The sequence below is a fragment of the Otolemur garnettii genome, unplaced genomic scaffold (genome assembly GCF_000181295.1).
Source record: "Otolemur garnettii isolate 467f Iridium unplaced genomic scaffold, OtoGar3 scaffold00163, whole genome shotgun sequence".
In the NCBI taxonomy this organism is placed as follows: Eukaryota; Metazoa; Chordata; class Mammalia; order Primates; family Galagidae; genus Otolemur; species Otolemur garnettii.
Window position 1 is genome coordinate 1581962 of NW_003852558.1, and position 15366 is coordinate 1597327.

Consider the following 15366-nt stretch of genomic DNA (forward strand, 5'->3'; position numbering starts at 1 on the left):
GAGCCATAAAAAAGATTTCTAATATAATTAGTAAATTAAAGATGTAAAAACTTAGAATAATATAAAGTACAACATAAAATCTTTTACTTTAGCTCAAATGTACATTTTAAGAATGTCTCTTTCATAATTTTTCTTAAACAGTTGAATGATTCGGAAACATTTGGGCATTATAACTAAATCAAAGTATACAACAAGGAACCCTGAAACACTATGGTATGACTACAATTTCGAATGAGTTTTTCTGAAATGTGTAGAAGTTATTAAGTGAACTGACTGGGCTGGACAAAGTCTAAGGTTCATAGAACTACTGACCTAAAACTTTTTTTTTTTCTAAAACATAAATCAACAAGAATGTTCAGGTTTTAAAAGAAGAGATTTAAAATTTCAGAAACAAGTTTTGTTTGTTTGGATTTCTGACAGATCCAAAAGGCTTGATTCTAAAACACGTTAACAATCTTAGGTGAGTCCAAGCAAAAATAAAGGAACTGCTGAGAATGTACAAGTGCTTACTTACATTCCGCTCTGTGAAGTCAGCTTTATTAATAACTTTAGTTAGATAATAATTGTACTTATCTTGTAGATTTAAGCAAAAGGATGTGAGCTTGATATCTACATTCCAATGAGCACATTAGCTTTTGTAATTTACAAATTCAAATTGAAGATTGAGTAAATGAAAAAATAAATTAAAAAAAAAAAGCTAAAACAACTTCATTGTCAGTACACTCACATATTTTTCCTTTTAATGCAATACAGCTGTCACATACAACGGCTCTAGTAGGCTTAAATCAAACTGCAATGAGCAAGGAGGGCCAAAGAAGAGTTTACACAATATTCAATAAGCAATAGTATCTGTTCAGTGTGCAAACAAAATAAAAAAGTACTAACCTAGAAACACAAAGAAATGATTTATTGATTTTAAGTTCCAGAAATAAAAGTAACAGAGTAGCACATAATCCATAAACGAGCTGGCCCTATAACTTCTAAACTACCATCTAAATAAAACATTTAAGAAACAGAAACAACCTACATGTTTCTACCAGGTAAATATACCTGAGAAAGTTACCTTTAAAGAAATAGGTTTTGAAGTTCTTAACCACAAAGAACCTTCTACTGCGACATTATGAAGATGGACTAGCAAGTGACAGGCCACTAAGCCATTCTCACAGAGACTTGTGGTCACTACACAGCTGCAGCTTGTGGTCTATCAGTGACGTGGGATTTTAAGCAATACCAGCTCATTCAACCAAAGAAGCATAGTAATGTCTTAAAACCAACTTTTTATATTCATTAATATGTAAAAATCACAATACACAGATTTGGAAATGTTTAACTTGTCCTTAAATAAGATTATATTTTCTCAGCATAAGCTTTTAAAAGAGGTCTAAGCAGCAGCCCACCAATGGGGGAACCAGACTCTACACGTTGGCTGAGGTGACGATACATTAAATTTATAATTATTGTCATGGCCAAGAACTAACAAAAGCAAATTAAAAACATTAAGAAGTTCTTCTGACAGCAAAATTATATCTACTGTAATACCTCTCCAAGCAAAAAATCAATTCAGAGCCTGAATGCAATGTGTGCTTTGTTTCTATAAAAATGCAGTGTTACTTGAGTTTACACATTTCTAAATAACTAGATTTGTATTTAAGTGGTGAATTTCTTTTCATCACAGTTCATTTCTAATTCATCCTATGTAGATTATGGATAGAACTAAAAACTACTTGACTTTTTCTCAGTACTTTAACTATATGAATCAAGCTCTTTTTATTTTTACAACAGTGATTTATTGTGATTCTTAAACAATGAAAGCAAGTTCTATAGTTGTAACTTTAAATTAAGTGATTAAAATTTCAGATAACAGAGCCAATAACTGGTAACAGCTTCTTTAATTTCATATTAATAGTCCAATGAAAAACACTAACGGCTACCTGGCAATATATTGTCTGAAAGGATCAGAAGGGTTCTGTGAAAGGGGGAAAAACAAACATGCAAAATACCCCCCAAAACACATGATCTTCTTTCTCACTTTATAATCTAAACTTGTAAAAATTTTTATAAATACATGATCATTCTACACAATACAGATTTTCTAGAGCATTTCTAAAGGAAATTACAGTTTTTGGTCTTAAGGAGGCAGACTATGAAAGGGTTGGGAACAGTGAAAGCGGAGGGAGCGGGACCCTCTTCCTACATACAACCAAGCTGCGGTTCATTCAGTTATGAGCGTAGTTACAGTTCAGTACATGATTTTTCAAGGCAACTAATAAGTCAGGACATAAACATTTCCCCTTCCTAGATTTAACAATTCTTTTAAAAGTTCTGATCTATCCATAAAGAAGTGTTGGTTTTTGCAGGGATTTTTCCAAAAGGAAACAAAGAATAAATAGGATAAAAAAAGTCTCCATCCCTAAATTCACATACACAAGTTAAGTTAAACTATAATCTAATTTTAGACTACCCAGTGAAATAGAATTGTTGGTACCATCTGAGGCAGGAGCTACTACTCTATCTAGTCAGTTCAAAACATTATCCAGGAAAACAAAGACACATTGTTATGCCTCAAACAACTAGAAAGCATTTCGTTATTCTTCAAACACCATGTTTAATTAACTCCTAAGGTAATGTATTTCTAGGATGTTGTATCTTAATGGTGTACTTGAATCATTACTAGCAATAAAATGCCAAATTCCAAACTGCCGTGAAAGTAAAATCATTATTAGAAAAACTCAACCCTGATGTAAAAAGAGGGAGAACTGAGTGCAAAATAGTAACATCAGATGTCTGAAGGCAGAATTTCGTCTGTGGAAGACAGAATGAGGAGATAGATGCACCCAATCAAGACCAAATGGATGACAGTGCAGAGTATGAAAAATGGTTTTTTAAAAAAGAAGAAAAAGAAGAAGGGAAATGGAGGAGAATCAGGCAGCAAAGGAAATCACTGGATAGACCAAAAATAAGAGGAAATGAGGCGTGTGCACATGGCTCTCTCTTTCTGTCCTTTGTGTTTCTAAATAACTTACAATGGGAGAGGCACACAGGCCACACTAGCCGGCAAAATGAGCCTTGTGATGGACAGAGATGAAGGATCTGGGGCTAATGAATTGTTTTGTTTTTCTTTTTGTTTTTGCTTTTAATTCATACCTGAAAGCCTTGAATCCTTGCTAAATATTCCAGTTGTTTTGAAGGTTGTACTGGAGAACAAGGGGGAGTAGGAGAACTTCCTTTTAAACCTATGGCTTCAGCTGTAGGAGATGTTCCATTCATAAGAAGTTCCCTGGCAATTGTAGCTGAACTATTCGATGTTGGAGATATACTGAAGAAAGAGCTTGAAGGTTGGTTCATATCTTTGGGTGACAAATAGCCTAGAGTAGTGCCAGAGATTACTTTGTGGCGGCTGGCTTCCATCTCTTGATAAACATCAGGAGACAAATGAAGAATTCCTTTTGGAGCTATAAATAAAATGAAGGAACACTGTTATTACATTTAAAATACCTGAATAGAACCGTTATACGTATGTAGCATTACTAAGTCAATGGCCTCGCTTGGTGAAGCAGCAAAGATCTGAGGAACACTGCCAATCCAGCATCTTCCTCATATCTGCAGGGGCAACTGCAGCTGGAGATGGATAAGACACATTTCAATATTCCTAAAATCAGAAGTTAAAAAAGTCCATCAAAGTGATTTCACTGGAACTTGGGTGTAGCAGGGAAGCTGTGGGAAGAGAAGGGACTGAGGTGTGGAAGTACAGTGGGGAAGAAGATGGAAAGTGTGCAGTGTCTTCATTCTGTAATTTAATATTTTATATCTCACAAAGCAGGCATGAACTCCCAACATCTGCAGCAACTGAGGCACAGAAAAGTAAAATGATCAGGCCACATTTCTTCAGAGGTACAGACCCACCAATGGTATAGTTATCCTCTCCTCTCCACAGGGATGTCCCACAGACAACTCTTAACTCATGGACATGTCAAAAAGTACAGGGCTTTCCAACACTAGCTTAGCTTCTTATAATACCACCAATTATGTGCTCATTACCCACCCTACACTCCTGGCAACCATCTCTGATTAACCCATAACCTTGGTCAAATATCTCTAGGATTTGCCTATGTTATCATGGCTTAGAGACCCTTGGTCTTCTGGACCTTTGAGTGCAGCCTTTTGACAAAATTGAAACTTCAGAAGTTTGGGTTCCATCAAGGGGCTACTGTAACAGTCACTGCAAGGTTTCACTACTCTTTGGCTCTCCAATGTCTATTTCCCAAAATGTGTTCTATAACAACATAGTTTCCAAATAAAAGGGTTCCACGGTAAATAAATTTGGACAGTACGACAAATTAGATCACATACACCTTTCTGGAGGGTTTAAGAAAATGCACATTAATGTGGTAAAGAATCTGAGAAGCCCAGAGAACAGAAATCTATTCTGTTGGCTTGGCTTAATCCAGGATTCCCCAAGTTTGTGTTACATCTGAGCCTTTTACAGAACAATAGCAGCAAACACTTTGGGAAATGCTGGAGACACTCTCCTCTCCGTGGGTACTGTCCAGTAACCTATGAGTTTGTTGTTCCTTTCTTCTTAATCTTATATACTACTGAACCCCTCTAGTGAATTTTTCACTTCAGTTATTATATTCTTCAGTCCCATGATTTCTGTTTGGTACAGTTTTCTCTCTTTGTTGAAATTCTCACTTTGTTCATGTAAACGCCTTAGGATGACATAGGAAGCCCTTAACAATCTGACTTCTACTTAGGTCTCTATCTTCATCTACCAAATTCTTCATGAAGACCCTAAGCTCTAGTCATAATATATAAATATATTCATAATTCTTCTAATACTCCAGGACTGTCTGATCACACACCTTTATTTCTATTACTCAGTTTATGCATTCTTATTTTCTCTCTATCCCTCCCTCCCTCAGGTAAGCTCCTATCGCTATGTTCCAGGAATTGTACTGCCAACCAATACTTTCTTGACCTCAACTCATGCTCAGTCTATTAGGATAGCATAATGAAAATGGATAATACAATGTGGTAGGGGCCTCACTAGAGAGCAGTGGGAATGAGAAAGGAGAAACACTAGAAGCTCAGGAAAGGCTTGCTGGAGATGATGTTAACAGTAAATTTCAAGGGATGAGGAGAATTCAGCCAAGGAAGAGCAGGACTAAAGGCAGATAGGGCAGGAGAGTGTGTGTTCCAGGAAACCTAAGGCCATGCCTATCTCTCTCTCTACCCCTACCCCAGAGCTTGGTGAGGGAGTGAGAACTGCAAAAAGTACATGTGGAGGCAGGCAGGGGCCAAATTCCAGGGAATTTTGTCTTGATGTCATTAAAACATGAAAAGAGTGTTGTAAGTTTTCTCAAAAAATAGTTTAAAGAGCTTTAAATGATACAATTAACCCTCCATATCTACAGTTTCTACATTCCCAAATTAAACCAATAGCAGGTAGAAAATATTTGAAAAATTAAAAACAGTAGAAGAAATAATATAAATTTAATGTAGCATATAGTATAATATGTATACATATTTACACAGACCTTACATCGTATTGGGTATTAAAAGTAACAGATGATTTAAACTATGGGAGGAGGTACACAGGCTATATATAAATACCTTGCCATTTTCTATCAGAGACTTGAACGTCCACCACTTCGGTGTCTGCAAGGATACCAAGAGACCAGTGTGTATCTATCCTATTTCATGCACTTTCTTTATGCCTTGTGCTAATTTTCAAATTTTCTGCATTAACAAATATTAGTTTTTTATAATCAGGAAGATATTTCACTAATTTTTTTTTGTTTTTCTCTTAACATTTTATTAAACCATAACTGTACATTATTGCATTTATGGGTTACAATATGTTGATTTAATATACAATTTGAAATGCTTACATCAAACTAGTTAGCATAGCTTTCACCTCACTTAATTATTGTGTTAAGACATTTATACTCTACTCTTAATAAATCTGACATGTACCCTTGCAATATGCCCCATAGGTGAGGTCCCATCAAATTGAGATATTTCACTAATTTTTTAAAAGAAAACATATGCATTGGAAAAAATTTGGATGGATCTTGCCAGCCAGAGGAAACTACTTTCCACCTTTTGCTTTAAAGATATGCCTTTAATCTTTTTTTATCTATGCACTTTTTAGTTGTTAACTCAGAAAAAAAAAGAAACAAGTTAAGACACAGGAACACCATATGATCTTATTTTTGTTTAATAAACAATATACCTCTACTACTAATTTTAAAAGCATACTATTTCATCATATAAATGGTTTCTTTAAACAATTTCATTTTGTTGGATATCAAATTTGTTTCCATTGTTTTGCACACAGTGATAAACATTCTTGTAATTAAATGCTTGTTCACATGAAAATTTTATTTTCTCAAGTTAGAAGCAGAATTGCTAGTTCAAAGGATAATGTATCCTCGGTTTTTTAGCTCTAACAAATTGCCCTCCAAAGAAGGTGTATCAATTTCACATTCCCACAGACACATACGAAAAGTATGTGGTTACCTATTTTGTTTCTGGTATTGTACATTATTATTAAAAAATCGTTACCAGTTATCAACAGTGACAGAAAGCAGGTCAGTGGTTGCCTGGGGTGGGGCTGATCAGAGTCACATAACCCACACAGAGCCTACAGGCCACAGGTTAGACACTGCTCTAAGACTTGAGTCAACTTTTCTTCATGAATAAAGAAGATTCCTCTCTACAGAGCCCAATAGACTAGTTATAGAAACCGTATAATGACATGTGGATTTACAGGATTTATATGGTCAACTACTGAATGATTTTCAACCTGCACATCAGTAACAGTGTCCAGATCAGTCATAACTCATTTAGCATCTTCCTGTTATGAATTCAAGTTGCTTTTCAATAGTAAAAAGACCTAAAAGTAGAACAAAGAGCACTTCAAGATATACATATTTAAGGACCTTTAACTTATTTTGCCAATTAGGTCCCCCCCAAAACTATTCCAATTTATACTTCTATTAGTAGGGTATAACTAAACCTATTTTCCCATACTTCTGCCAAAACAGGCTTTAGTTACTTAAATAACCATTGCCACCCTACAATAATTCATTGTCATGTTTATTTACTTTTACTTAGTTTCTATTCATGATAAACTTTTTCCCATGAAAGGACTTGAGGTCTGTGCTCTCTTTGACCCGACATTCTCCTCACTCAGGCTTGTAACATCCCATTATATTCCCCCTTTATCTGAAGACGTCCTGACCCATTCTTTCATCATCTATCTTTTGTCCTTGATTTGGCCTTTGATACTCCCACCTTGGGGCCTTAGAATGTAACCACTGTGCACAGCTACACTGCAGACACAACATGGGTATTGTTCTAGTACTTTACTTGCATTATTGTATTTAATTCCCACAATAACTGTATTAAATGGGCATTATAATTTCCCTATATTAGATATGAAAAAAACTGAAGCACAGGGAAGTTATAAAACTCACCCAAGTAATGGGATCAGAACCTTTAAAAGCTCTATGCTTCTGCTCAGAAGCAGGAATCTAAGTTTTGAGATCACTGTCTGACATTGTCCTCGTTTGCTAGAAAAGTAATAAACTTCTCTTTCCTTCTCCTCAAAAAGACAAAGAAACAAAAAAAAAAACCCAAACTCAAAACTCACCTATGCTCACATAAATAATAAGCAGCGATACTGGAATTTGATCCAGGCAGCTGTCTCTAGAGCCTAGAACTTACCCATTATGTTAAATGCCCTCCTCAAAGAGCAGATAGGAAACTAACGCAATGTCCGGCCAGCTCCAAATGCCTAAGGGTTAATCCAAGAAATAAACTTGATGCCCAAAGTTTGCCCAGATAGCTTCGGGGTTGGTTCATGTCATCATGGTTGTTGTCAGATGTTCAAGAGATGGCTTTACCTAAATCTCACTAAAATACTTGAAGTTTGCCCATGTTTTGAAAGGTCTGAAGTTGCCAGGGACTGTGACATCTTATGAAATGAGAAACGCCAGGCCACTGTGGCCATGTTACCTGTTTTTGCTCAGTAAGTCTGTTTCACATGAGTTCGTGAACCCTCTGGCACAGCTCATGGAGATTCAACTCTTACTGAAGACTTAGAAAGTTATGAGTTGGAGATCTCCTAAAAGTTCTTCTATGTATAAGTAAGTAAACTCAGGAAAACTGTGCCTTTGAATATTCATTAATGTCATGGTTCTTTCGGAGAAAATGAAGAACATACATGTTTATGAACAGGAAGTAGTATCAGGAGACTGAGAAGCATGAGGCAAGTCAGCATAGCAAGAAAGAGAATGCTACCACACTGGCCCAGGTGCTGAGTGCTAGTCCACAGGGATTTCTACTTTCTCTGAAAGTCCTTGGAATTAAAGCATAGCTATTCCATAATAAAATGAATTTGTCATTTTTTACACCAAAAATTTGAAAAAATTCTTTATAATGTCAAAAATTAACCAGAATTTTTGCCATGATAATGTTAGATTGTAGATTTGCATATAAATACTCAAATATCCAGTAATACTCAGGCCCACTTCTGCCACAGTGAGCTTTTCACAATAGAAAATCACAATTAAAAATTCTTAAAAACTGGAAACACAGACTGCTAGTTCCAAACAGGAAATGTTAAAAAAAAAAAGCATGAAAAATACCCTGGGTACAAAGGTTCATGCCTATAATCCCAGCATTCTGGGAGGCTGAGGGAAGTGGATCAGTTAAGCTCAGGAGTTCAGGATGAGCCTGCCCAAGAGCACGATCCCATCTCTACTAAACACAGAATAACAAGCCCGGTATTGTGGCAGGTGCCTGTAGTCTCAGCTACTTGGGAAGCAGAGGCAAGAGGAATGTTTGAACCCAAGAGTTTGGGGTTGCTGTGAGCCATGATGGCACGGGATTCTACCCAGGGCAACAGAGTAAGACTCCGTCTTAAGAAAATAAAAAAAGTGTGAAAAATAACAGCATGACTTATTAGTCTTACAGTGATTTTCATATGAAAACTGGTAGAATGGAAGTAAGGTTTGTAGTCTAGTTAACGGACCTGCACCACTGTTAATTCTCTGATTTTGGTAATGTACTATACTTTAGAAAGATGTCACTCACCACTGGAAGAAGCTAAATGATGAGTACATGAAACCACTTTGCATCATTTTGACTTCTTGTGAGTTTATCAGTACTACTCTTGAAAAAGTTTCAAAAAAACCAATGACATGAAAGCATTTTCATGCTGCTCTGGACCTCTCTCTCCCCTTAGAATACAGAAGCTGAAACAGGGTGGTGCTGGAGACACCAAGGTAGCAAGGCCTACAGTGGCACTAGTAAATATATATGGCCCTGAGGATAATACGCAAGGCTGGCATCACCAAGGTCTGCTCCTTGGGGTCTGTAGCTTTTCCCATCTAATGCACAGGCCCTGGCTCCCCATGCTATGGCTGCTTGACTTTTAGCCATATAGGAGGAAAGGAGCTCCTGACGGCAGGCAGGCCTCATGCTCAGCTTCTATTCTTTCCCTGGGAAGACCACATCTATGTCCCAGTGTTAGGTCAGAGTACAAGGAACCCAAGAAGGAACCCACGGGACCCCTACAGTCATGCACCTGGAGGTCGGGGACAGACAGAATCCATCTTCAACACGATCCTTTAGCTACCAGGCTGATGTGAACCACAGAAATTGCCCCTTCCTGAGCCCTGTTGCCGGGATCCAATGGAACAGGTAATACTTGTGAGACTCTACCTCTCCTTTCCCACACAGCTCAGTATCAACCTGCTCTCCTAGCTGAGGCCCTCCGGTTCCTAGCTCTGCCTTATTTTGACACTGAATATTCACCACTTATAGAGTTCAAAATTGATAACGCAAGATCTGAAAGAAACTCTTGTGAAAGGAAGGAAAATATTAATGAAGAATAATATAATGAGAGATCTCAAACAAACAGGTAAGTGCTTTGTTAGAGGTTTCTTTTCTAAGGTCAGTTTTAGAATCACCTTGAATGGTTAAGAAAAAGTAACATTAAAAAAAGAGTAATTACTGAGCAGATGAATAAAATGATGTATTTTCATGTGCTCAAAAAGCATAACAAATCAGTGGTGAAAATTAACCTTGTTCTTGCCCTTGGCATTGGACGAAGGCACTGATTTTCTTAATTCATGCATTTCACTGGTTTTTTTTCTTTTTGCTACTTTTAACATGATAATGTATATGAACAGTTAATTAATTTGGCAAATGCTATGAATAAAATTACTAAGAACTTTTCAGCATGATATTCAAGTCTTTTGGTTAGCATAATACCAAGAGGAAAAAGTGCTTAGTCTAGTCCTGACCCACAAAAAGCAGAACACTAGGCCTTGACAGAGCACCCAGCACACCACTAAGAGATGGTGGAGTGCACGGGGTAGAGGACATAAAAAACAGCAAATGACAAATTTGTCTGAAAAACTAAAAACAAACAATGATAATAACCATAAAGGTTTTAAAACAATTTTTTAAAGATCGATTTGTAAAGAACTGGGAAATGCTTTCAGAAAGCTGTTCTACTATACAAATGTTACTTAGTCAAAGAAAGGTGCTAGTCAGAGTTTTCAAACCCTAAATTTTCTGAACTTTTTTTCAAGAGAAAAGTGAGAAGTGTGTAATAACAAACAATAGGAACCCAGGTGCAGTGAATAAATTCTTCTTTCATCTTTTTTTGTGTGATTTATTTACACAATAAATCACAATGCAGGGATTTGTACTGCTGTCAGCTATTTTCTTTAACAAGGGAATTCTACAACCCAAAATGAGTGATACAAATCAAAGAACAGTTCTGGCACAGGGGTATTCAATAAAGATTCTAGGGCCCCTAAAAGACCCATGAATGGGTGTTAGGAGGTTAATAAAATGTAAACTTGGGTTATATATGCTGATGTGTACCTTCCTGAGGAGACAATGTAAAGCTACGTCAGAAATATAAACCATTCCAGCCTAGGTAACAGACTAGATAGACCCTGTCTCTAAAAAAAAAGTAACACACACAAAAGGACTGACAACTACTATTCTCCCAAAACATGTAAGATAGAATAAGCTTATTTCTATGGCTAGTGGTGGTTTTTAAATAGGATACACAGGTTAAAGATGAGAACCATACTGTAAGAAAGGGCAATGCACTCATATGGGACTCTAAGTATAGTTTAAGGAGGTAAATGGGGAGTGTAGGCATTCCTAAAAAGTGTGTTCACTATTCATCTTGATAATAAAGAAGATTGCATTTAATGGGCTTATTTAGAAGAAAAATTTTTCCCAACATTTTCCAATAAAGAGAACCGTGAATATTTCTACCAAGTATGATAAAAACATTGTAGTGAAAATGAAGTTTTGGAGCAGCCTGTGAGGATAATGAGTCATTATTAGTTTATTTAAATGCGGCAAAAATGTTACTGTACAACGAAGATATTCTCATTGGTTATCTTTATTGACAGAAAAATTCCATCAGTTACCATTTCCCTGAGGACTATGAAAAAGATTGAGAAATGTTTTATATAAGTCTGACATAATGATACAAGAGGCCTGACCTCTCAGCAGGAAAAAAACACACCCTGAAATGGCTGCCGCAGCAGTCCCCAAACACTGCACCACAGTGTTCCACTGCTGGGATCCTAGTCAATGCCTTCTGACTGCTCACAAAACAATAATAATAATTACAGCTAAAACTCATGTAAGTCCTTACCAGATAGCAATTGTTCCAAATGCTTTGCATGTGTTAACTCAATAACCCTTACAATGACCTCATGAGAGGTTATGTAACTGGCTCTATGTCACAGCCAGCAAGTGCCAGGTGCTGGGACAGGCACCCAGGCATCTGGCTATGGAATAAATACATGTGACTACTTTTCAATAGTAAATGAACAACAAAACCAAGAACTATTGTTCTTCACATGTATACAATTTAAAAGATACTATGCATCTGTACTTCTGAAATATTCTAACACTATGATAGAGAAGACAAACTATCAAATGAAGATAAGTGCCTCCTCTCTTCATTTCAGACCTATTTTCTTTTCTTTTCTTTTCTTTTTTTTTTTTTTTGTGAGACAGAGTCTTACTATGTCATCCTCAGTAGAGTGCTGTGACATCACAGCTCACAGCAACCCCAAACTCTTGGGCTTAAGGGATTCTCTTGCCTCAGCCTCCCAAGTAGCTGAGACTACAAGTGCCCACTACAACACCCGGCTATTTTTATTGCAGATGTCATTACTGTTTAGCTGGTTCAGGCCAGATTCAAAGCCACCAGCCTTGATGTGGCTGGTGCCATAACCAATGTCATACAGAGGCTAAGCCATTTCAGACCCATTTTCTAGGCTCAATAAACCAGAGTCTCACTTTGTAAAGTTAACAGAGAGCACAGAGATGAGTGCCAGAGTTAAGTTACTTTAAGAAAAAAAAAAGACGGCTTGGCGCCTGTGGCTCAAGCGGCTAAGGCGCCAGGCACATACACCTAAGGTGGCGGGTTCGAATCCCCAGCCTGGGCCCGCCAAGCAACAATGATGTCTGCAACCAAAAAATGGCCAGGCATTGTGGCGGGCACCTGTAGTCCCAGCTACTTGGGAGGCTGAGGCAGGAGACTCTCTTGAGCCCAGGAGTTGGAGGTTGCTGTGAGCGTGATGCCATGGCACTCTACCCAGGGGGATAGCTTGAGGTTCCGTCTCAAAAAAAAAAAAAAAAAAAGAAAAGAAAAAGAAAAAAACAGATTAATATTGTGAAACCACCCTTTGGGAGAGATGTAAAAATAACATGTTTGTCCATTTTCATATTCATAGTTTATTTCTGGGAAGCAAGTAACTTCAAATATTAGGTTAACATAACAGAAAATTTTAAGTACAGCTTTAGGAAGAATTTAATCTGCATAATACCATCTTTCCATTCTTCTTACATGATCTAATTCTGATTTAACAATTCATTACAAATTAGTCTCCATATGACTCAGAAACTTATGAAAGATACCACAATATTATTAATAAAAAATAACTAATTGGAACTGCATAAATATTGAGTACTACCCAATTTTAAAATTGCTTTGTAAACATAACAAATTCCTTTTTTTAGGACCAGAAAAGGAACAGTCTAGCATGACAGAAAATTTAGACAAAAACCCCTTACTCTAGCCCAGGTGTCCTCCAACTTTTTAAACAGGGGGCCAGTTCACTGTCCCTCAGACTGCTGGAGGGCTGGACTGCAGGCCGCGAGACAAGTCGGCTGCTAAGCAGGACAGGGAGTGGCGGCAAAAACACCTGGCGGGTGGGATAAATGTCCTAGGCGGGCTGCATGTGGCCCACGGGCCGTAGTTTGAGGATGCCTGCGTCTAGCCAAATACACAAAAAAACCTGTTCTCAGGCCAGGCACAGTGGCTAACACCTATAATCCTGGCACTCCGGGAGGCCGAGGTGGATGGATTGCCTAAACTCGGGAGTTGAACAAGAGCAAGACCCCAGCTCTAAAAATAGCGGGGCGTTGTGGTGAGCGCCTGTAGTCCCGGCTATTCAGGAGGCTGAGGCAAGAGGACTACTTGAGCCTAAAAGTTTGAGGTTGCTGTGAGCTATATCCATGGCACTCTACTGAGGGCAACAAAGTGAGACTCTGTCTCAAAAAAAAAACCTCCTCTCCCACTCTTACCCATGGCACCAAAGGCAAAGTGGTGGCTTTCACACTTGCAAAGCTGTAATGAAGCTCCTCAACCTTGTGGACATGGTAGTTCCAGAGAAAGCTGAGTAGGGAGCTAGAACTTTCATCTATGCATAAAGAGCCTGAACTTCTACCTCCACCTGGCAATAATAAGATGTCCCTTCCACTCCCTGTCAGAATGGTGTCACGAGAGAAAAATAAAAGTCAGGATTAGCAGGAATGAAGTCACCCCACTATAGTATCAGTGAAGACCACACATGGGCTAGAATACCGACCCCACCCAGGGCTGAGTGCCAGGCAGAGGGTCTCGCTATCACATGACAAGATGAAGGATTGCTGTGGCAACAGAACTGTTCTGTGTCTTGTCTGTATTAATAGCTTAGATGTTGTTATACTACTGTTTTGCAAGATATTACCATAGATAAACTAGGGAAAGAGTACATAGAATCTCTCTGCATTAATTCTTACAATTGCATTTGAAAGTACAATTTTCTCAAAATAAAAAGTTTAATAAAAAGGAAGTCTGAGGTGACATCAGCAAGATGGCAGAATAGTCTCAGCTCTTATTTCCCCACAGAAACATTGATTTAACAATGCTATACAGACCCAAATACTTGTCTAAGAATTCCAGAATCCCGTTAAGAAGGTGCAGTAACCCAGCTGAGCACAAAGCCAAGAACAGCCATACCGAAACAGGTAAGAACAATTTCATTTTACCCTAACCAGCCCCTCCTCCACGCTGGCACAGCTTAGTGCCAGGAGATAACATTCCAGACCATAACTTCACCTTTGGGGTAAAGAAGAGTGTTGGGTGTAACATTCTGGATTTTTCAGAGGGCTGCCCAAACGACTGGTTTGTGTCTCATTCTACTTAGACTGCTGACAGAATCAGCACTGGGAGATGCTGTAAACAAGGACCAGGGGAAGATCTGATGCAGATGGTACAGCTCAGTGTAATCAAGGGAAGGCACACAAGCTGGAGCTTCTTCCTCAGAATGAAGGGAAAGGAATGAAACGTACAACCAACATTCTGGCTTTTCTGAGAATTGCCCAAGGGACTGGTATCCATTTATCCTGATTCAGGGTGCTGATGAGGAGCCGGGTTTTGGATGTTCTGGATGCCTGGTTAGCTACTAAGGATGGGGAAAAGCAGGACAGTTTGCTGCTACAGAATCAGAAAATTCACAACTCTGTAGACAGACACTAAAATGAGCAAGAGATTACAAACTCCTGAGAAACAAACTGGCAAGCCTCTCTAATTTAAGAAATTGTATACATAGGCCAAGAGAAGTCACATTCTTCCTCCTCCTCCTCCTCCTCCACACACACAAAAAAGGTTTTAGGGGAGTCCAGAATCTTAGCCAGGCTGACTGGTGAAAAGTCTTCTCCTGCATGAAACCACTCCATAAAGACTGGAAGAGGAGGTTATTTTTTCAAATGCCTGGCTCTCAACACAAGGTTTTGAGACACATAAAGAAATAGGGAAACATGGCCCAAACAAAGAAACAAAATAAATCTCTAGAAACTTATCCTAAAGAAATGGAGGTGGGAGGCGCCTGTGGCTCAGTGAGTAAGGCGCTGGCCCCATATACCGAGGGTGGCGGGTTCAAACCTCAGCCCTGGCCAAACTGCAACAAAAAATAGCCGGGCGTTGTGGCGGGCGCCTGTAGTCCCAGCTACTTGGGAGGCTGAGGCAGAAGAATCGCCTAAGCCCAG

At 38.3% G+C, this 15366-nt stretch overlaps 1 protein-coding gene across 1 annotated transcript in view; it reads right to left on the reverse strand.

The window, feature by feature from the left end:
- STAU2 (staufen double-stranded RNA binding protein 2) overlaps positions 1-15366 on the reverse strand; it is a 287857-nt gene that overhangs the window by 122929 nt on the left and 149562 nt on the right. The window contains exon 10 of the mRNA XM_023519237.1: positions 3145-3452. Within this exon, the coding sequence (XP_023375005.1) occupies positions 3145-3452 (308 nt within the window). The remainder of the gene's footprint in view (positions 1-3144; positions 3453-15366) is intronic.